We start from the raw sequence: 21,989 nt of genomic DNA, 5'->3' as shown, positions 1-21,989 counted from the left end.
AGGAATTTATAGAGATACAGAATCGCTAGATGTCATTTTGTGACAAGAAGCCTCAGGTCTGACATACAAGTGTAAAGTGCCACTTTGGTTCGATGTAACCACCGTTTGTGAGAGGCAAACATTCAACCGGTAATCAGTTTCTTCCCACACTAGTGCAATGGCAGGGTAAGTTCGATTTTTCAGGTTGTTTTTGGCTAAATTGTTTGCTAGAGGAGCAACATACGCAAGATCTTTAATGAAACCTCAGAGAAAGAAATCCAGTGAAGTCAAATCTGTTGAATGAGGTGGCCATGCGACTGACTCTGCACGGCGACGTGGGAAGCGATTATCGAGGAAGTCTCTAACATTCGTGAAGAAATGAGGTGGTGCACAATCTTTCTCGTAGTAATCCATCCCATCTTCGTGTGAACTTCATCGACCTGTGCAATTAAATACTTTTCAAGCATACCCAGGTACACCATTTCAGTGTCAGAAAGAAGAAAGGGTCGTACCCTTTCAATTTGCTAAGGGCACAAAACACATTAACTTTGGGGCTGTCACGAACGTGTTTCAGGGTTGCATATGGATTTTCGCTGTCCATATTCTGCAGGTTTGGATGTTTACCGTGCCACTGGTATGAACTTTTGACTCATCGCTGAAGATTATTGTGTTCAAGAATGTCTCGTCGTTCTCTATGCGATTCGGCATTTCCGCTCAGAATTCCCCACCAGGAACCTTATGTGCATCACTAATGTGCCACTCTGAATCTGTATGGTTTGAAGTGTAAACGTCCACGCAGTAGTCGTCAAAGTCTTTTGTCGAATGTCAGCCTCGCGAGAAGCACATCGTGTTAATTTTTGTGGACTGCGGTCAACCTGTTCGACATAATCGCGGCGGCCTGGTGATTTATCATCTCGCACTGAACAACTCATCTCAACAAAGTTCTTATGCCAAGAGTAAATTGTAGTCTTGCTTGGAGGTTCTTTAACGTATTCTGTGTGAAATTTCGCCGAACAGTTGTTGCAGAGCTCGTTTCATGTAACCAAATGAGCACACTCCGCACCAGTGAAGGTAGCCATTTCAACTGTGCACTACTCTAGCGCTCCTGGTAGTGGAATGGGGTACTGATATACGATGTGAATCAAATTTGAGGTTGTTCGCAACAAAATGACATCTATCCTTTCAAAGTTGTAAAGTCATGCTTAACTGTATCATTACACATTGCTGTTGATACCAGCAAGTAACAAGAAAGGGCGAATACGTCAAGATGTTTTGATTTAAATGTCTGCCGTGGACATATTCACCTTTTTTGTACTATGATACAGGGTGAAACAAAAGAAAAATTCGGAGTATGTATTAAAGTCCATGGAGAAGAAATAAAAACGTTGAGGTTCGCCGATGACATTGTAATTCTCTCAGAGACAGCAAAGGACTTGGAAGAGCTGTTGAACGGAATGGACAGTGTCTTGAAAGGAGGGTATAAGATGAACATCAAAAAAAGCAAAACGAGGATAATGGAATGTAGTCGAATTAAATCGGGTGATGCTGAGGGAATTAGATAAGGAAATGAGACGCTTAAAGTAGTAAAGGAGTTTTGCTATTTGAGGAGCAAAATAACTGATGATGGTCGAAGTAGAGAGGATATAAAACGTAGACTGGCAATGGCAAGGAAAGCGTTTCTCAAGAAGAGGAATTTGTTAACATCGAGTATAGATTTAAGTGTCAGGAAGTCGTTTCTGAAAGTATTTGTATGGAGTGTAGCCGTGTATGGAAGTGAAACATGGACGATAAACAGTTTGGACAAGAAGAGAATAGAAGCTTTCGAAATGTGGTGCTACAGAAGAATGCTGAAGATTAGATGGGTAGATCACATAACTAATGATGAAGTATTGAATAGAATTGGGGGAAGAGGAGTTTGTGGCACAACTTGACAAGAAGAAGGGACCGGTTGGTAGGACATGTTCTGAGGCATCGAGTGATCACCAATTTAGTATTGGAGGGCAGTGTGGAGGGTAAAAATCGTAGAGGGAGACCAAGAGACGAATACACTAAGCAGATTCAGAAGGATGCAGGTTGCAGTAAGTACTGGGAGATGAAGAAGCTTGCACAGGATAGAGTAGCATGGAGAGCTGCATCAAACCAGTCTCAGGACTGAAGATGACAACAACAACAACATGAAATGAAATTCTTGTAACTTGAGAACGGTTCTCGTTACAACATTCAAACTGCACGGTTGGTCGCGAGGTATGATGGGAATTAATATGGGCATGCATGGTTTGGTTTAGCGAAGAAGCCCACTTTCATTTGGATGGGTACGTCAATAAGACAAATTTGCGGATTTAAGGGACTGAGAATCCGCATTTCGTGATCGAGAAGTCTCTTCACCCTCAACTGGAGTCCAATCAATAAAAGATCGGTGCGATATTCCATGATGGCACAGTGACTCCAAAAGGTACGTGAAGGCTTTGGAAGATTATTTCATCCCCATTATCCAAAGTGACCCAGCCTTCGACAAGATGTGGTTCATGCACGACGGAGTCCGACGCCCATCGAAGCCGCAGAGCGTTTGATGTCCTAGAGGAGCACCTTTGGGACAGCATTTTGCCTCTGTGGTACTCGGAGGCCACTAGCATGGGCCTCGAATGGCCACCATATTCTCCGGATCATGCGACTCCTTTTTGTGGGGCTGTATTAAAGACAAGCTGTACAGTAATAACTCGAAAACAGCCGCTCAGGTGGTCGTCGACAGCATCGATGGCCTGACACTTCAGCGGTTCATGCAGAATTTCGCTATTCGTTTACGCCACATCATCGCCAATGATGGCAGGCATATGGAACATGTCAAACTAGATCCGAATATCTGTAGTAACATTTACATGTTGAATAAAGTGTGTGCACGTCGTAGTTTGTAACTAATTTACATGAGCCATGATGTGGCTCGCGATGGTGCTGTTGTAAGTTTCCGTCCTCTGTTGGAGGCCTGACATGGTTGCGGTTGTTTGTATCCTTCTTGTGTTAACTGGTGCCACTTGGTTTCACAAGCATTGCCTATCCGCTAGTGGCAGCAGCGGCGTTATCGATATGTAGTAACTGTGGTCCTATGTATGGGGTAAGTCGTTGTTCTTCCGGATCGTGTGAGTGAGCAGTTCGGTTGGGGACGCAAGAGGAGCCAGGTCTGCACAGAACGAGAACACGCCAGGACTGCTGGCGGCGCGCATGGACTGCCAGATCGAAGGACTGTGGTCACGAGGGTGCACGACCTCGTCGAATCCGGATCCTGCAAGCTTTAAGTTGAGTGCACTTCAATTCGAGTAGACAAACCTCCACCATTGTGAAATCGCGCGATTCTCCAGTGACTTGGGTTCGTGCTGCTGCTCGTAGTGTCGTCGAGGCAAGGAGCAGCGAGTGGAGTGCTTGGGGAAGGCGGATGTGATTAGCTTTCCTGGGCTTCTAATTACTATTTACTACCTTCAGCTTGTTACAATTGTTAAGTTCAACCAGCGGTATTTTCCTGCCTGGTGGCCGCTAACGCCCCAGTTACCTGCCATGGGGGCTAGTGAATGTAACGGCAGTGTACATTTCCTCGCCTTGTCGCCGCTGTCCGGTGAGGCGTGTAAGTTTGAGAGCTTTCTTGATTGTAGGTAGGTTGGCGATTCTTCTACCTTGTTTCGGGCGCTCTAAGCATAGTATTCTGCAGGCGGAGTCCAGACCGACGTTTCCGGCTTTGGCGTATTTTTACATCTTTGCATTTGCTTTATTGGACGTCAGTCAGCCTCACCAAGATTATCATTAGTCACTTGTTAGACTTCCACTAGTCTGAGTTACCATCCTGTGATGCGAATGCAACACTTGGCTGCCTTTCTCATCGCTCATGAAAGTGTTTTTTTTGGGCTGACCTACGCAGAGGCCGATTGCTAGATCACCGTCTGTGACTGGCCCTTGTGTTTTTTATTGTGTCATTATTTTATTATTGTATTACCAAGTTACCATCATTTGTCTCACCTGTTTGGTGATCAGTTGCTTGTCCTTTTGAATTAACCTTTGTTATTATATTTGTTGTTTTATTGTATGTTAATTTTTTTAATAATTGCCATTCTTGGCGTTTAAGGTCTTCAGCCGTGAATAAATTATTAAATTATTGCCATTATTTTAATTTCTGTTGATTTTAAATAAATTGTATGTGATTAAAAGAAAAGCCAACCAATAGTAACTGATTACGGCCCCGTTCATAATCGTAACCGAATCCTGCCTTCCTTGACTCCCAGGTTTCATTACGTTTCCTTTTTCTTCATGTGGTTCAGTAATCGTAACCCTGTAGGAGTGTATTTCATTCTGTAAAAGAATAGAGGTTGGATGGGTGGGGGGGGGGGGGAGGGTTACAGGATGAGTTAGTGAGGAGGATACTTACGACAGCCTTCTTCTGGAACTCAGTGAGCTGCGTGCCCAGCTTGAGCCTGGCGGCGACAATCATGGCTTCCACGAGCGTGAGGTGCGGCTGCAGCAGATCCTCCTGCATGACGTAGCAGGAGAGCCGGCGGAAACTCGCCAGGTCGCGCGGCTTGCCGTTCACCAGCACCGAGCCCGTCACGCCTCGCAGCCTGGACCACAACAGCAACGACAAACACTTTACGAGAACCACATTATCACATACACTGAGGTGAGAAAAGTCATGGAACATCGACATGCACATATGCACATGGCGGTAGTATCGCGTACGCAAGGTATAAAAGGACAGTGCATAGGCGAAGCAGTCATTTGAATTCAGACCTTTCATGTGGAAAGCTTACCAATCTGATTATGGCTGCACGGTGGGAGTTAACAAACTCTGAGCACGGAATAGTAGTTAGAGCTAAACGCATGCGACATTTCATTTCGCAAATTGTTAGGGAATTCAATATTCCGAGATCCGCAGTGCAAGATTGTGACGAGAATACCGCGGACAACGCTGTGGACGATGGCCTACACCTAACGGCCGAGAGCAGCGGCGTTTTCCTAGAGCTGTCAGTGCTATCAGACAAGCAACAGTCGTGAAATAACAGCAGAAATCAATGTGGAACGTACGATGGACGTACCCGTTAGGTCTGTTTGGTGAAATTTGGCGTTAATGGAATATGGCAGCAGACGACCGACACGAGTGCTTTGATAACTGCACGACATCGCCTGCAGCGCCTCTCTTGGGCTCGTGGTCGTATCCGTTGGTCCCTGGACGGCCTAGTCAAGTCCCAGCCCCAGCTGGTAGGATCTGATTGTAGGGTTCGAATGTGGCGCAGACCACACGAAACTGTGGACCCAAGTTGTCAACAAGGCACTGTGCAAGCTGGTGGTGGCTCCGTAATGACATGAGCTGTGTTCGCGTGGAATGGACTGGGTCCTCTGGATGTTCGGCTACTTGGAGACTATTTGCAGCTGTTCATGGAAGTCATATTCCCAAACAACGTGGAAGTTTTATGGGTGACAGTGCGCCATGTCACCCGGCCACAGTTGTTTGCTGTTGTTTTGAGGAACATTCTGGACGGTTCGAACGAACTATATGGCTCACAGATCGCCGACATGAATCCCATCTAGCATTTATGTGATATAATAGAGTCAGTTTCTGCACATAATCCTGCACTGACAACACTTTCGCAATTATCGACGGCTATAGGGACAGCGTGGCTCAGTATTTTTCCACGGAACTTCCAACGACTTGTTGAGTGTATGCGACGTCGAATTGTTGGACTATGCAGGCGAAAGGAACTTCGACACGATATTAGGATGCATCCCATGACTTATCACCTCAGCGTACGTCAGAGCTGACCACATATTCTAGAAATAGTCTCCATTACATTTCACCGCTTTCACTCATGCGGCATAGTTATAGTAATAATAATAATAATAATAATAACAGTAAATAATAAGAGCAATAATATCTGTTATAACAAATTACTAAAGCAGCAGAGAAAACTTCAGGACTGGCCAAAAATAAAAATAAAACATAGTGGAACGAAGAATGTGAAGAGTTAAAAATAGAGATTTTCCAAAAAAACAAGAACATACAGAAAAATTAAGACAATAAAGAAAAGAAACATCAAAAGTAATCCGGAAAAAAGAGCCTTCGAACAACCTCAGCTTACGGAAATACAAGACAATTTTACCAAAAACTTTTTGTCACTCTTTTAAACAACTACTTAAATTGTATCATTCACAAAGTATTTGTTTCGAAGGTAAAAACGGCAAAACAGAATTAAATAACAAAATTGTGAAATAGTACGAAAAAATATTTTGAAAGCCTCTTAAACTGTCCAACAGTTAAACTGGAATTTGCACAAAATCTGGAGGAAGATTTAAAGTCATCAAATCACTCGAAGCAGCGCGTGGTAGCCGCGCGGTCTAGGGCGTCTTTCTCGGTCCGCGCGGCTCCCCCCCCCCCCCCCCCCTCCCCCTAGGAGGTTCGAGTCTTTCCTATGGCATGGGTGTGTGTGTCGTCCTTAATGTAATTAAGTTTAAGTTAGATTAAACAGTGTGTAAGCTTAGGGACCGATGACCTCAGCAGTTTGGTCCGTAAGACCTTACCATAAGAGCACTCAAATAAACAGAGAAAGCGGTTAAAAGTCCATTACAGCATAATTATAGAAATTGTCAGAACGGAAGTTCCATGCGGCTTTTCGCGGATGATGCTGTAGTATACAGAGAAGTTGCAGCATTAGAAAATTGTAGCGAAATGCAGGAAGATCTGCAGCGGATAGGCACTTGGTGCAGGGAGTGGCAACTGACCCTTAACATAGACAAATGTAATGTATTGCGAATACATAGAAAGAAGGATCCTTTATTGTATGATTATATGATAGCGGAACAAACACTGGTAGCAGTTACTTCTGTAAAATATCTGGGAGTATGAGTGCGGAACGATTTGAAGTGGAATGATCATATAAAATTAATTGTTGGTAAGGCGGGTACCAGGTTGAGATTCATTGGGAGAGTGCTTAGAAAATGTAGTCCATCAACAAAGGAGGTGGCTTAAAAAACACTCGTTCGACCTATACTTGAGTATTGCTCATCAGTGTGGGATCCGTACCAGATCGGTCTGACGGAGGAGATAGAGAAGATCCAAAGAAGAACGGCGCGTTTCGTCACAGGGTTATTTGGTAACCGTGATAGCGTTACGGAGATGTTTAATAAACTCAAGTGGCAGACTCTGCAAGAGAGGCGTTCTGCATCGCGGTGTAGCTTGCTCGCCAGGTTTCGAGAGGGTGCGTTTCTGGATGAGGTATCGAATATATTGCTTCCCCCTACTTATACCTCCCGAGGAGATCACGAATGTAAAATTAGAGAGATTAGAGCGCGCACGGAGGCTTTCAGGCAGTCGTTCTTCCCGCGAACCATACGCGACTGGAACAGGAAAGGGAGGTAATGACAGTGGCACGTAAAGTGCCCTCCGCCACACACCATTGGGTGGCTTGCGGAGTATAAATGTAGATGTAGATGTAGAACTGCTTTTTGAGAACATTTGGAAAAGTGTTATGATTCCAAAAGAGTGGAAAATAGCAGTAACCCATCCACCACACAAAAAGAGAGAAAAATAAAATGTCAACGTTTATAGAAGAGTATCACTTCTACCAATGACACACAAAATACACTGATCATCCAGAACAATTTGACAACAGACCTACTATTGATACAAATTCGTGTAGGCGATAGTAGCGGCAAGGTGCTTGTAGTATCAGTGAGCGTGCTGTCGTCGTGTGGATTGGCGAAGGCGTGAGATCTATCTTTCACCGAGGGCGGATTGTGATGGCTAGGAGAATCGGCAAGAGCACTTCTGAAACTACACGACTTGTCGAGTGTTCGAGGAGCGCAGTAGTAAGTGTATTCAGGACGTGGCGAAACCGAAGCCAAACCACATCCAGACGTCTTGGCCTGGGCGGCCACCCCTCATTACAGATCAGACGTCGTAGGCTGGGCAGACTGGTAGGGAGGCGAACTGTGGCGAAACTAACGTCGGGCTACAATGGTAGACAGAGTACAAGCGTGTCTAAACACACAGTGCACCCAACACATTAAAATAGGCCTCCGCAGCCAATGTTAACTCCAAATCAGCAACTGGACGTTGATGCAGTTGCGTAGCGCTGCATGGTCTGATAAATCCCGATACCTTCATCATGCTCGTGGGAGCATGTGAATCCATCGTCTTCCAGGGTAACAGTTCCTTGGAACCTGTGCTGCGGGATGGAGACAAGCTGGTGGCAGCTCCATTATGCTGCGGGGATCAGTCATTCACATCGCCATCTATGGGTCCACTGGAGCTTGCGCAAGGCACCATGATGGCCAAGCAGTAACGTACACTGTTTACGGACCATGTACAAGCTTGCATGAATCACGTTTCCCTGTGGCAGCAGCATTTTTGAGCAAGATAATGAGCCTTGTCACAAGGTCAGTAGTGTGATGGAATGGTTCGAGGAACACAGTGGGCCGGCAGCTGTGACCGAGCACATCTAGGCGCTTCAGTCCGTAACCACGCGACTGCTAAGCTCACAGGTTCGAATCCTGCCTCGGCATGGATGTGTGTGACGTCCTTAGGTTAGTTAGGTTTAAGTGGTTCTAAGTTCTAGCCGACTGATGACCTCAGATGTGAAGTCCCATAGTGCTCAGAGCCATTTGAACACAGTGGCGAAATCCAGTTGATGTACTGGGCCTCCACCTCGCCAGATCCGAACGCGATCGAACTCATCTGGTATGGGATTGATGATGCCAACTCCTTCCAGTGACTTACCACGGCCTCACTGGTTCTATGCCACGCCGCGTCGCCGCTGTTATCCGTGCCAAAGGTGGACATACCCTCTAGTAGGTAGGTGGTCGTAATATTCCGGTTGATCAGTGTATTATCAGAAATTGTCCTGGACAGAGCTGTAGACACTTTAGACAAACAACTGGGAGAACAGCATGATGGTTTTCGAAAGGCAAGATCTTGCAAAAAACAGATTTTTTAACTTAAAATCAATAATTCCCGACAGACTGCTAACCAATAAACCTGTAGTATTATCACTTATTGATTTTAAGAAAGCATTTGATTCGGTAGATATAAATTCGTTAAAGAATTCAGTTTTAAAGCAAAATTGTGAAACTCTAAAGGCAAATTTGTGGGAGAAGCATCTCAACCACTTGAAATAAAAACTGGTGTTACAAGGGGATAGTTTATCACCTTTACTATTTAACTGCTTTGAAGAAAAAAGAAATTTGAGTACCGGTATCTGGAATTTGGAGATAAAGAAAAGTCACGGAACGGAACCAATAACCCTAGGAAGGAAAACAAATAGAACAGAGGTAAACTGCCTGATCTCTGCAGACGATTTTGCAGTAGTTTCAGAAAATCTGACACACGCAGCTATTAAATAAATCTTCTGGGAGAAACACATAATGGAGCTGGGTTCAAAATTTCAGATGAAAATTGAAAATTCATGACAAATGTAAAAAAAGGACCAAAACTCATAGAAACACAAACAGGTCAAATAGAGAGAGTCAGAAAATTAAAATGTCTCGGAGAAACCAAACAATAGAATGGACTAGAAAAATTAGCAGCAGATTTAAGAGCTAACAAAATGGAGAGAGCATTTGGCCTGACAAAGCATATCTACAGCTATAAACGAGCATTTACAATAACTGAACTAAAACACTACACTACAGTGGTACGACCAGCATACTTTATGTGGATGTGAATGCCTCACGATGAACTACAGTCTGGACAGAACACAAGTATCTCAAAGACGGGTTGTTAGGAAAATGATGGGAATAATACAAATTACAGATGGCTGGAGAAAGAGGAGTAATGAAGAGATCTACAAAAACAGTCGGAAAATACCAGAAGTAATGGCTAAACTAAGTTTAATCTTTTTTGTCATCTCAATCAAATGAATGAGAAAAGGCTAACGAAACAAATATTCCTGCATTTCTGAACGAAGAAATCGACAATAGCATTGATTACACACATAATAAAAGAGCTGGAAATAACCACTAAATAATCGGAAATAACAAACAGCAACCCTTTTAAGAATAAAATACTTAGGAAGGTAGGACAGAGAGTGAGTTACTGTAATCAGTTCAATGATAGGGATGTTCTTATTAGAATCGATAGCAGACCAACACCAACATCGATAGACTGAATTCAGAACGCTTTCAATGAAGAGGAAATCAGATATCTGGAGCCACATGGGCAGAAGAAAGGAGAAGACCTCGGGAGGGAGGGGGGGGGGGGAAGGGGGAGAGGGAATGAGGGACTACTGGGAAAATAGGAGAGAACAAAAAAAAAGGAAGAACAACTGAAGTTCGTACATCATTACTGAGCCGTGCACGGTTCGTGTTCATGCCGTTTATTGTTTGTCATCTTCTCTTACAGTACTGCCACCTCGTTTCCTTATTCCATTTACTGCCGTCACTAACTTCCTGCCTTACCTGCCCATGGGTGGCAGCAGCAGCGCTTATCGATAAGTGCACTGTCGTACCATCTCTGGAGCGACCGACAGTATTTCCGGGTCGTCGCGTGTCGGGAGTTCAGTTGCGGACGGACCAGCAGTGGAGTCAGTCGGGGGCGGAGCGCCAGTGAGGCGTGGACAGCCAGTACTTTCCCACCGCTGGCCACACACGTGAACTGTTCGACGGATGGAGATTGGAGCGGGAACGACCGCTGGTTGCTCGTTCGGTTGGTCGTCTTATAGTGCGACGTGTATTTGGTCTTTTGACCGTTTCTGCGCCTCGTCAGTTGGTCATCTTGCCGGACGTGGGTCGGTTACTTCCTTCTGCAGAGATGTCGTGGCCAATGGGCAAGAGTTACCTGTGCATGGATGGGAAGTGTTTACGTGAAACTATGTGTAACTTCTCCGATTTCCACTGAGCAGATAAATGCTGTCTGCATACTGGAATAGGCAGATGATAGATTGCGACAGAGGGAATTGATTAGGTTGTTGGTTGGTTCTTCAGCCGTCCCTAGGTCGTGCTGCAACCCGATTGTTTAGTGTTAACGCTTGGCTGCCTGTCTCACCTAAACTGTGGTTAGAGTTTCCTCACCAGGCCGACCCTTGGAACTCTTATGAGCACCACTGTTTATTGTTTATGATTGTTATTTTATTTGATCGCAGGTATTGTGCCAAGCCTTCAGCCGTGTATTAATGTTGTCTGTTTTATGTTTAGTATATGGCCTTCAGCCGAACTTCATGACAACTATTATAAGATTAGGCCTTCAGCCATGTTTTATTTAAAATTCTTGTAGCTCTGTATTTAGGCCTTCAGCTGCGTTTGTTTCAGAATCTGTGGCTTTAACATGTAAATACTTGTCTGTAAGTTTTCTCTTTAATTATCTTGAATTCTTGAAACGGCCCTCAGCCGTGTTCTGTAAATGTTTATCTGAAGGTGGTCTCTAATTATTCTTGAGTAATTGTTTGGGCGTTCAGCCGACAAGATACTTGATGTTTTTTTAAGATGTTTTTCTGTTGAACTGTGTAAAAGCTTATCTTTAAAATGTATCTTTTATTATGTAAAAAAAATATTTAATTGGGCTTTCAGCTGAAGAATTAATTTGAATTTTCCTTAATAAGGACTTTGTGAATGCCTGGCTTTTAAAGAATTTCCTTAGGTTATCTGAAATATTATTTCGGCATTTAGCCGACAAGATATTGCAATTTTACTTAAGTAAGGCCTTCAGCCGTTACTCTAAATCGGTGGCCTTTTAAAAGGAACCATTTAAACGTATTCTGGAGAAGTTACTTGGGCCCTCATCCGTGAATTGATCTTTGTTGTTTTAAACAGAGAACTGTACATTGGTTTGAGCAATAAAATTATGTGTTCTTGTATAACTAACAGTAATTGACAATGGCCCCTTTCCACAACCTGATCCGCTCTGTCCTGCGAAACCAGATTTCAGTCATAGTGGGTCGATACAGAAATTAATAGTCGTTGTTGTTGTGGTCTTCAGTCCTGAGACTGGTTTGATGCAGCTCTCCATGCTACTCTATCCTGTGCAAGCTTCTTCATCTCCCAGTACCTACTGCAACCTACATCCTTCTGAATCTGCTTAGTGTATTCATCTCTTGGTCTCCCACTACGATTTTTACCCTCCACGCTGCCCTCCAATGCTAAATTTGTGATCCCTTGATGCCTCAAAACATGTCCTAGCAACCGATCCCTTCTTCAAGTCAAGTTGTGCCACAAACTTCTCTTCTCCCCAATCCTATTCAGTACCTCCTCATTAGTTACGTGATCTACCCACCTTATCTTCAGCATTCTTCTGTAGCACCACATTTCGAAAGCTTCTATTCTCTTCTTGTCCAAACTAGTTATCGTCCATGTTTCACTTCCATACATGGCTACACTCCATACAAATACTTTCAGAAACGACTTCCTGACACTTAAATCTATACTCGATGTTAACAAATTTCTCTTCTTGAGAAACGCTTTCCTTGCCATTGCCAGTCTATATTTTATATCCTCTCTACTTCGACCATCATCGGTTATTTTACTCCCTAAATCACAATACTCCTTTACTACTTTAAGTGTCTCATTTCCTAATCTAATTCCCTTAGCATCACCCGACTTAATTTGACTACATTCCATTATCCTCGTTTTGCTTTTGTTGATGTTCATCTTATATCCTCCTTTCAAGACACTGTCCATTCCGTTCAACTGCTCTTCCAAGTTCTTTGCTGTCTCTGACAGAATTACAATGTCATCGGCGAACTTCAAAGTTTTTACTTCTTCTCCATGAATTTTAATACCTACTCCGAATTTTTCTTTTGTTTCCTTTACTGCTTGCTCAATATACAGATTGAATAACATCGGGGAGAGGCTACAACCCTGTCTCACTCCTTTCCCAACCACTGCTCCCCTTTCATGCCCCTCGACTCTTATAACTGCCATCTGGTTTCTGTACAAATTGTAAATAGCCTTTCGCTCCCTGTATTTTACCCCTGCCACCTTCAGAATTTGAAAGAGAGTATTCCAGTCAACATTGCCAAAAGCTTTCTCTAAGTCTACAAATGCTAGAAACGTAGGTTTGCCTTTTATTAATCTTTCTTCTAAGATAAGTCGTAAGGTCAGTATTGCCTCACGTGTTCCAGTATTTCTACGGTATCCAAACTGATCTTCCCCGAGGTCGGCTTCTACCAGTTTTTCCATTCGTCTGTAAAGAATTCGCGTTAGTATTTTGCAGCTGTGACTTATTAAACTGATAGTTCGGTAATTTTCACATCTGTCAACACCTGCTTTCTTTGGGATTGGAATTATTATATTCTTCTTGAAGTCTGAGGGTATTTCGCCTGTCTCATACATCGTGCTCACCAGATGGTAGAGTTTTGTCAGGACTGGCTCTCCCGAGGCCATCAGTAGTTCTAATGGAATGTTGTCTACTCCCGGGGCCTTGTTTCGACTCAGGTCTTTCAGTGCTCTGTCAAACTCTTCACGCAGTATCTTATCTCCCATTTCGTCTTCATCTACATCCTCTTCCATTTCCATAATATTGTCCTCAAGTACATCGCCCTTGTATAAACCCTCTATATACTACTTCTACCTTTCTGCCTTCCCTTCTTTGCTTAGAACTGGGTTGCCATCTGAGCTGTTGATATTCATACAAGTGGTTCTCTTCTCTCCAAAGGTCTCTTTAATTTTCCTGTAGGCAGTATCTATCTTACCCCTAGTGAGACAAGCCTCTACATCCTTACATTTGTCCTCTAGCCATCCCTGCTTAGCCATTTTGCACTTCCTGTCGATATCATTTTTGAGAAGTTTGTATTCCTTTTTGCCTGCTTCATTTACTGCATTTTTATATTTTCTCCTTTCATCAATTAAATTCAATATTTCTTCTGTTACCCAAGGATTTCTATTAGCCCTAGTCTTTTTACCTACTTGATCGTCTGCTGCCTTCACTACTTCATCCCTCAGAGTTACCCATTCTTCTTCTACTGTATTTCTTTCCCCCATTCCTGTCAATTGTTCCCTTATGCTCTCCCTGAAACTCTCTACAACCTCTGATTCTTTCAGTTTATCCAGAAATAATCCAGAAATAATTAATAGGAACAATAATAATAATGACAACAACAACAATAATAATAGTCATTACGCATGGCTCAAAGGCCTGGTGTAGTTTCCACTTTGGCGATTTTCGTACCCCTAACCTACCCCAATTATCCAACCAGGAAATGGGGACTTACAGTTTAGCGTACAATCCAAGTTACTTGCCCTGGCAACTCCTCATATTCGTTGAGAGGTGAAGGCTAGATTTAAGATAATTGCAAATTTCCGCGCTCTGCCAGGGATTAGATTTCAGGACCTCTAGTTTCCAGCCCGTTTCCACTCAATGCGAGCGTCATTTTTTTTCCAACCTCCGATTGGTCGAAAAATTAAAATCATAGTGAAAAACGTGGTGAAGCTTTGCGCAGATGTGTTGCGCAGTTTGTCTAGTATGCCCATCTATCTTGCCACGTCGTAATTTCCGGTTCAGAGTGAGCAGTGAACACTTTTAGATGTCTACAAAATAGTGTCTCCCGCCAAGTGGGATCTCCTGCTGAGAGGATTCGACTGATTTCAAGTAGCACTCACTACGTAACTGTCTTGCCTTTCCTTGTTCATGACAACTTTCGGCCGCACGGTGCCTGGGCAAAGAAGGAGCTGCTCCACCGTTTTCGATGGTAGTGTTCGATCACCCACAATGCAGCCCAGATTTGGCTTAATCTGATTTTCAGTTCTTCGCTCACATGAACCGCTGGTTACGAGGGCAGGATTTTGGAACAGACAACGTGCGGCGGTGGATATCACAGGCAGCTGCCTTCTATAACGAGGGTACTAGGAAGTTGGCATAACGCTATGACAAATGTCATAAGTCGGAGCACCGACTATGTAGAGAAGTAGAAAGTGTTGCTAAATGTTAAACTTAAAACATTTTTTACTTTCACAGCTTCCATTTCGCGACCGATCGGACGTTGGGAAAAAATAATATCTCTCATTCTGGGAGTGTGTCGCCGTGACATTGATTCCACAAGACACCGAACGGACAGGACAGACCCTTTTATTTAAATATTTATTTATTTGTTTATTCCCATTCTAAGGGACGGTATGAGAAATCTGTAAGGTCGTGGAACAAGTCATTGTTTATCCGAGGACGAGTTGAGGAATTCTCGAGCTGACTGGATGAAAATCTGTGTTTAGGTCACAGATTCACTTATCAGGCAAAGGTGCTGATATTGGGGTTTTCCAATTGGCAGATTCTCTCTATGATTTTTGGTTCTAAAAAGTATAGAGGTGGCAACAGCAATTTGTCCTGTGGATTCAAAACAGTATCCTTTATCAGTTATCTTACACATGATGGCGGGATTGAGTCAGAGGTTCCTAAATATGGTAGAAAGTGTTTATATACTTACGATACTTCAGTTTTCCCACTGAGAAAGAACCACGTAAACAGATGCATTTTCCCAGATAATTTACTTAGTTTATTAGTTATTAATTTATTTATTTCCCAACCAGTCTGTAATGGTTTCACTAAAACCGGAATGCGGAAAATCAAAGCATATTTATGAATAAAAACAGCTTCTTTTTTTCTTCCTGCAGTTTTCGTCATAGACGTCATGCAGACGCTCCAGAGTATTCACGTAGTATTCGTCGAATATACACGGCGCCTGCATTCAACTTCAACGTGCAATAACTCACGTCTTTACGTTTTCAACTTTGACTGTAAGTTAGCGATGTCTTCCGCATGTACCATCCTCAAAATACGTGCTACAATATTTGAACTATACAACTTACATATCCATTGAAAATGGAATGCTTCAAAAATCTTGTATTAATTGCCAACTGCTTTTTTTTTTTTTTTTTTTTTTTGCATTAGTGTTTTGACTGGTTTTATTTGCCGTGTCATACACCCTCTGCTGTAGTTTTTGCTCAGTATTGGTCCCTTTAGTACCACACAAGCTATTCTTTGATATCTTAATACATGTCCTACTATACTGTCCCTTCTTCTAGTCAGTGTTTACATATATTCCTTTCCTTGCTGACTGTGGGGAGGACTAGCTAATATCTTAATCGCTTCGACATTCTTTTTTACCGTGTTTCCACAGTGCATGATTCATTTCCATACAATTATGTGTTCCACTATCTCAAAAGAAATGTTTTCATCACTTTAAGGCGTATGTTTGGTACTGGCAGACTTCTTTTGGCCAGGAATGCCCTATTTCCTTGGCCTACTCTATTTCTGATATCATCCTTGCTTCGTCTGTCATGCAGTATTTTTCCTCCAATTAGTATAATTCTTTCGCTCCACGTACGACCAAATTTTGATTTAAAGTTTACCGCTAATCTCATTTTTTCTTCTCTCATTACTTTCATCTTTCTTCTGTTTATGTTGTATGCTCATTAGACTGTTCATCCCTTCTACATGTCCAGTAATTCCTGACTTTCACTGAGGATACCACGGTTATCCTTTTAGCCAGAACTTTACTCCCACTCCTGATCCTTTTGTATTACTTCTGTCATTGCTTCCTTGATGTATAGGGAGAACTGTAGGGGAGAAATACTGCATCCCCGCCTCATTCCGTTTTTAGTCCGAGTACTTCTTTCCATTACCTCCATTTTTATTAGTCCCTCGTGACTCTTGTACGCATCTTCCTTCACGTTAGCACTAAATTTTCCAAAATATAAAATTTCACGAGTGCATTGTAACCTATTTCATCTATTTGAACGCACAAGTGCGACGAACATAAAAAAAAAATTTGATTGCTATCAATGCTACTTCTGTCGTAGACTTATCACTTGGCCTAGTACAATGATTACTTCCTGTGAATACTTCCGTAAGTAGGCTTGATTATGTTATTATTGTCGAAGTACACACAAATTGTGTGGATCAGCTTTAATTGTTTGGAAGTGTATCTTCTGATTGTTGGTTCGTAAAGGACTGCGTATTACTTTGCACTGATATGCTGGTCCGTGTAAAAATAGAATGCGTCGTGCGAACCGCCAGCGCAAGTGATACTGGAGCTCTGGTGTCTCAGTTACACTTCACGGAACGCTACTTGGGTACTGGACTAACTAGTTTGAGCGTTGGAGGCCCCTGATCAGTATGTGTAGCGTACGGCAATAGGGCAGTAAAGCTAACGATGAAGTTCTTATCATATGCCGAATTCTGTCTTGCCCAACTTAGAACAGATAACAAAGGAAGTCTCAAGAAAGATACAGTAGCAAGAATAGCACAAGGCAATAGTTTTTTTCTTTTTTTTTCTTTTCTTCTTTTACTCGGAGAGACATCTGCCGACATTATAATATCGGACTTCAGACCAAAAAAATTGATGAAATGCTATGTTTCGAGTGCAGATCTACATAAACGCGATAAGCTGATAACAAGGAAAAAAGATTTCACTATTAGAAGAACTGGAGAGCTGTGGGCGGGTGCCATCGAGGATATTGTCTTACTGAGAAGGCCTTAGAGGGACCCTTTGCTGTTGTGTCCAAGCATTTGTCAATGTAGTCTCCATGGTCACGCCACAGGCGGGTGTGAAACAGGTGTGCTGAAAAAGCATAAACGCCCTTTGCTGCTGCAGATGACGTCTCTAGTGGTTTCACCCTGTGCACCAGAGCAAAAATTACGGCCGCATTACACTCCAAGGGGTAAGATCACATTCAATGGTGTTGCCAGCCCACGATGTGCATAGAGGATGGTTGAGGCATTATGGAGATGCCAGCAGTATCGAAGACTGTCAAGAACGTCTTTCTTTTGCTCATCGCACTGCAAACTGTAGGTTTCGACCGCTAAATGTGTGGGTATCAACGGCCCAAGGAAAATGTTGGTTACATTGACGTCCTTAATCCCCCTGCCAAGGTCTTTTGTGTCGGTTCTGAGCGGCGAGATGTCTGAAATGTTTTCCATCTGACACTCATAAGCAAACCACGTGATTTCAGCGCTGAACGTCGCGGTTATGACCTCCATTGTAGAGGAGTCAAAGGGATGGGTGAAATGTAAGTAAGAGGGTTTGTGACGACCTTTCAGTCTCATTAAACACCCACGGTGGCGCAGGGCAAAATTGTGGTGCAATATGATTCCATGGACTGTTGTGTCCCAGAGGAGGCTCGAGGGGCTTAAGTGCAGTTCTCGTTATAAAACAAATCTTTTGTCAGAGATGATGAGCGCTACAATGCTACTTCTTTTGTCTGGATGCCTACGGTTACTCATAGTTGAGTTTGGCCGCTTTACACAACGAAAACTCCGCCACTATGAGAACACCGCCACAATGACAACGACAAATTGTGTATACAACAGCTTATATTTGTTATTTATGGATTGCCTAAGCATGAAAAAGTCTAAAATTTCTTTCAGGCAGCTGTCAACAGCACCCATACATTTGGAGAATACATTTATTCACTACCGGTTTCTATCATGTATTATCTTTACAGTATTAGCACAAAAACGGAAACGAAGTGAAAACTTTCGATCTCAAAATACACATTTTCTTGAGAATTATTCGTCGGGAAAACTGAGGGCACTTACGAAAAATATCTATTGTAAGAACTTCACATGGCACACACGCTATTTAACCAGGAAAGTATACGCCACTGATTCGCTGAAAGCCATGATACAGGCTTAACCACGCAGAAAACAAAGCTGAAAACTTGTAAGAGCAGTACGTCCACAACACCATTGCTGAGGTACGGCAACACCCAATAGGTTAACTCACAAGAGTGGACCAGAGAAGCTACAAACCAAAGTCAAAGAACAAGTTACAAAATAAGTGTGTACTATAGTACAGTCACAGAGAGAAACACATGCTCTTAAATTACAATAAAAGATATACGATAAAAGAAGATACAGTTGTATATGACTTTTTTATGTTTCATACAGTATTGTGCGATATAACAGTCACATAATAGTACAATGTCACATAGCAACAACAAACCAACTATTGGAGGGGGGGGGGGGAGATCTACAACACAAGAAAAATACATAGGCATGTAATGTTGAAACACTGTAAGAGGCCGATACCACTAAAAACAGAGTGCTTACAATCAAAATAATGGCCAAAACAGTTCCAACATCAAGCCGATATCAGAATTTCGAAGATGCTTGTAGTGTAAGCAATTGAGACACCAAAGCCAAAATGACTTCTAATGTCATGCAAAAAAGTTAATTATTCACTTCAACATGTGTGACCCTACTATCAATCAGTAACTAATTTTACTGAAGTGATTTACCGTTAATCTGAACCTGGCATCTATCCAAAACATCTCATATGATCCAACAGCATCAATATGAAGAATCTGACAGTGAATTTAACTATCAGAAGATATGCACACATCTGTGATCATAACAAAATCATACTATCTGTGAAATTATTGATGTACCATAACACTGTACGAATTTAAAAAGAAGAGAGGAGGCAGATAGTAATGTAAGCTCCATGTCTCCATAGCCTACCCCATGGCGTATTTATTATTTAATATTTGTACCTTGCGTGCGGACCCATTACAGTACTAGGTCCCTAATGACAATGCAAGATACATATTAAAAGTAGCTAAAAATGTTCCTACATCATGAAAATGAAAGTTTTTATAAGAGGGAGGTAGAGGTGTGAGTAATATAAAATCCTCGTATCCAAAGCATAACCAGTGATGTAAATATTATTAATCATTTAAAACAGGCGGGTGGAACCATCCCTAATAATGGGATAAATACCTATTCAATCAAATGTTGTATTTCAGTCTGAACAAGATGTAGTAAACGAAATCTGTCATAATATTATATAGACACCAATTTAATATAAAATTAAAGGTAGGAGTAAAACATCAATAATTACTTCTGTAAAAGAGGTAGGAGGAGGGGAAATAATAGAAGTGGCAATGTGGCTATGTTCAAACAATAGCTAAGCAGAAGGTGCTGTCAGCAGCAGACAGTGATGTGACAAGGTGTGGGTCATCTCATAAATTTCTTAAAAAGATTGTGTAACATGTAAATATAAATATATAAATTTAACAAGGCAAGCGATCGGTTGGTAGGACATGTTCTGAGGCATCATGGGATCGCCAATTTAGTGTTGGAGGGCAGCGTGGAGGGTAAAAATCGCAGAGGGAGACCAAGAGATGAATACACTAAGCAGATTCAGAAGGATGTAGATTGCAGTAGGTACTGGGAGATGAAGAAGCTTGCACAGGATAGAGTAGCATGGAGAGCTGCATCAAATCAGTTTCAGGACAGAAGACCACAACAACAACAACAACAAATTTAACAAAGTTAGGAGGTGGAAGGGCTAGGGGATGAGAAGTGAAGTACACACCAAGAACCTATTAAGTAAGATATATACATAGTACGTTTTTGTATAATCTTTATATTGCCACTGATACACCATAGAAAACGATCTCTGTTGTTCCATCGTGGGTATAGGACCGCTACTAGTAATATATTTAACAAAGAAAACCGCGAAATAGCCGTACTCTTCCGGAAGTTAGTTTATTTAAACAACCAGTTTACACGTCTCATTAATGTCATCTTCACGCGCCTACGTACTCCATATAGAGACAATCAGATATATCGAAACCTGTATAACTGGGGCAATAAGTATCTGGATTCCATGAATTAGTTTTTGGAGTTATACTTCGAAGACTGGAGTTGTTGTCACGCCTTCGTAGTAAACACTCCCAAGATGAATTCCTGGAATCAAGATTTTGGTTGCTCCAGTTATTCAAGTATCGATATATCTGACTGTCTATACATGGAGTGCAAAGCGGCCTGCAGATACCATTCAAATCAAATGGCTCTAAGCACTATGGGACTTAACATCTGAGGTCATCAGTCCCCTAGACTTAGAACTACTTAAACCTAACTAACCTAAGGACATCACACACATTCATGCCCGAGGCAGGATTCGAACCGTAGCAGCAGCGCGGTCCCGGACGGAAGCGCCTAGAACCGCTCGGCCACACCGGCCGGCGCAGATACCATTAATGAGATGCCGAAACTGGTTGTCTAAGTAAAATAACTGCTGGAACATATGGCTGTCAGGCGATTTTTCTTTGGTAAATAAAACAGTGGATGACAAAAATAAAACACAGACCTCTTACATTAGATACTGCACACGTCTGTTACTCATTAGTAACCATTTATGTGCAGATATACTATCAAAACTGTGTTAATCAAGAAGTGTGTGGTAGGCGAAAGATCAGGGGAGGGAGTGTAAATTAAAAACAAAACTGTTTGGATCATAGTCCCACCTTAACCAGTCATAAGTAAACTTCTGAATATGTCAGGAAAGTTATTCAAGTAATTTGCACTTTTTAAATCAATCTGTACATCAAGGACTTTATAAGGATGTACAATCAAGTTTCCAAAATTTTCAGTCCCCTCTAACAGGTTCGTGTTTCTACCTTTATATCCGCTGTGTATTAATTTCAATGCTCTGAGATCAGAGATGTTCCGTAAAGTGTGATTTTGTTATTTTAAGTGGATGCCTGAAGCAGATGATTTACTGGGATATGCATGTTCTTTGTATCTTATTCTCAGTTTCCTGTCTGTTTGACCTATGTAGATCTTATCACATTGCTGACGGCTTACTTTGTAAACTCCAGATTGATCAGATATGGATTCTTGTCTAACGTCATGTTGCAATTTTGAACCTAACCTATTAATTGTCTCAAACGAACCAATTATGTTACTTCTTTTAAAATATGCAGTTCTGCGTTATTGTATGTGTCAGAATTAAAACGCTTTTTAAGAGATGTAAAATAATTGTATCATTAATTTGCGACACTTGCATTTCTACAAATCAGGTAGCATGCACCGGTCAGCACCAGAAGACAGGCAGAGTCGACTTTCTTTGAAAGACAGCCCGGAGACGAATGCCCAAAACTGATGTTCACAGCCCTCCACTCTCGCTGTCAAGGAAAGAAACTCTACGTGGAGGGATGACTCAGTGCTGTTGCCAACGTGATGGAAAAAGAATATCGCTTATTTCACAAACGAATAAGGGAATGCAGCAGAAATTTCCCACTCTCGGTGGTACTAGCGAGGAACAGTGTTT

The 21,989-nt window shown here is 42.2% G+C and overlaps 1 protein-coding gene across 1 annotated transcript in view; it reads right to left on the bottom strand.

Moving 5' to 3' along the window:
* Positions 1-21,989, bottom strand: part of LOC126416119 (ATP-binding cassette sub-family G member 1-like) — a 379,097-nt gene that overhangs the window by 159,580 nt on the left and 197,528 nt on the right. Inside the window, exon 3 of the mRNA XM_050083643.1 lies at positions 4,388-4,577. Coding sequence (XP_049939600.1) covers positions 4,388-4,577 — 190 coding nt within the window. The remainder of the gene's footprint in view (positions 1-4,387; positions 4,578-21,989) is intronic.

This window comes from Schistocerca serialis, chromosome 8, assembly GCF_023864345.2.
Source record: "Schistocerca serialis cubense isolate TAMUIC-IGC-003099 chromosome 8, iqSchSeri2.2, whole genome shotgun sequence".
NCBI lineage: Eukaryota > Metazoa > Arthropoda > Insecta > Orthoptera > Acrididae > Schistocerca > Schistocerca serialis.
Note: the sequence above shows the minus strand (reverse complement) of the source record. Positions and strands in the feature narration are given on the sequence as shown.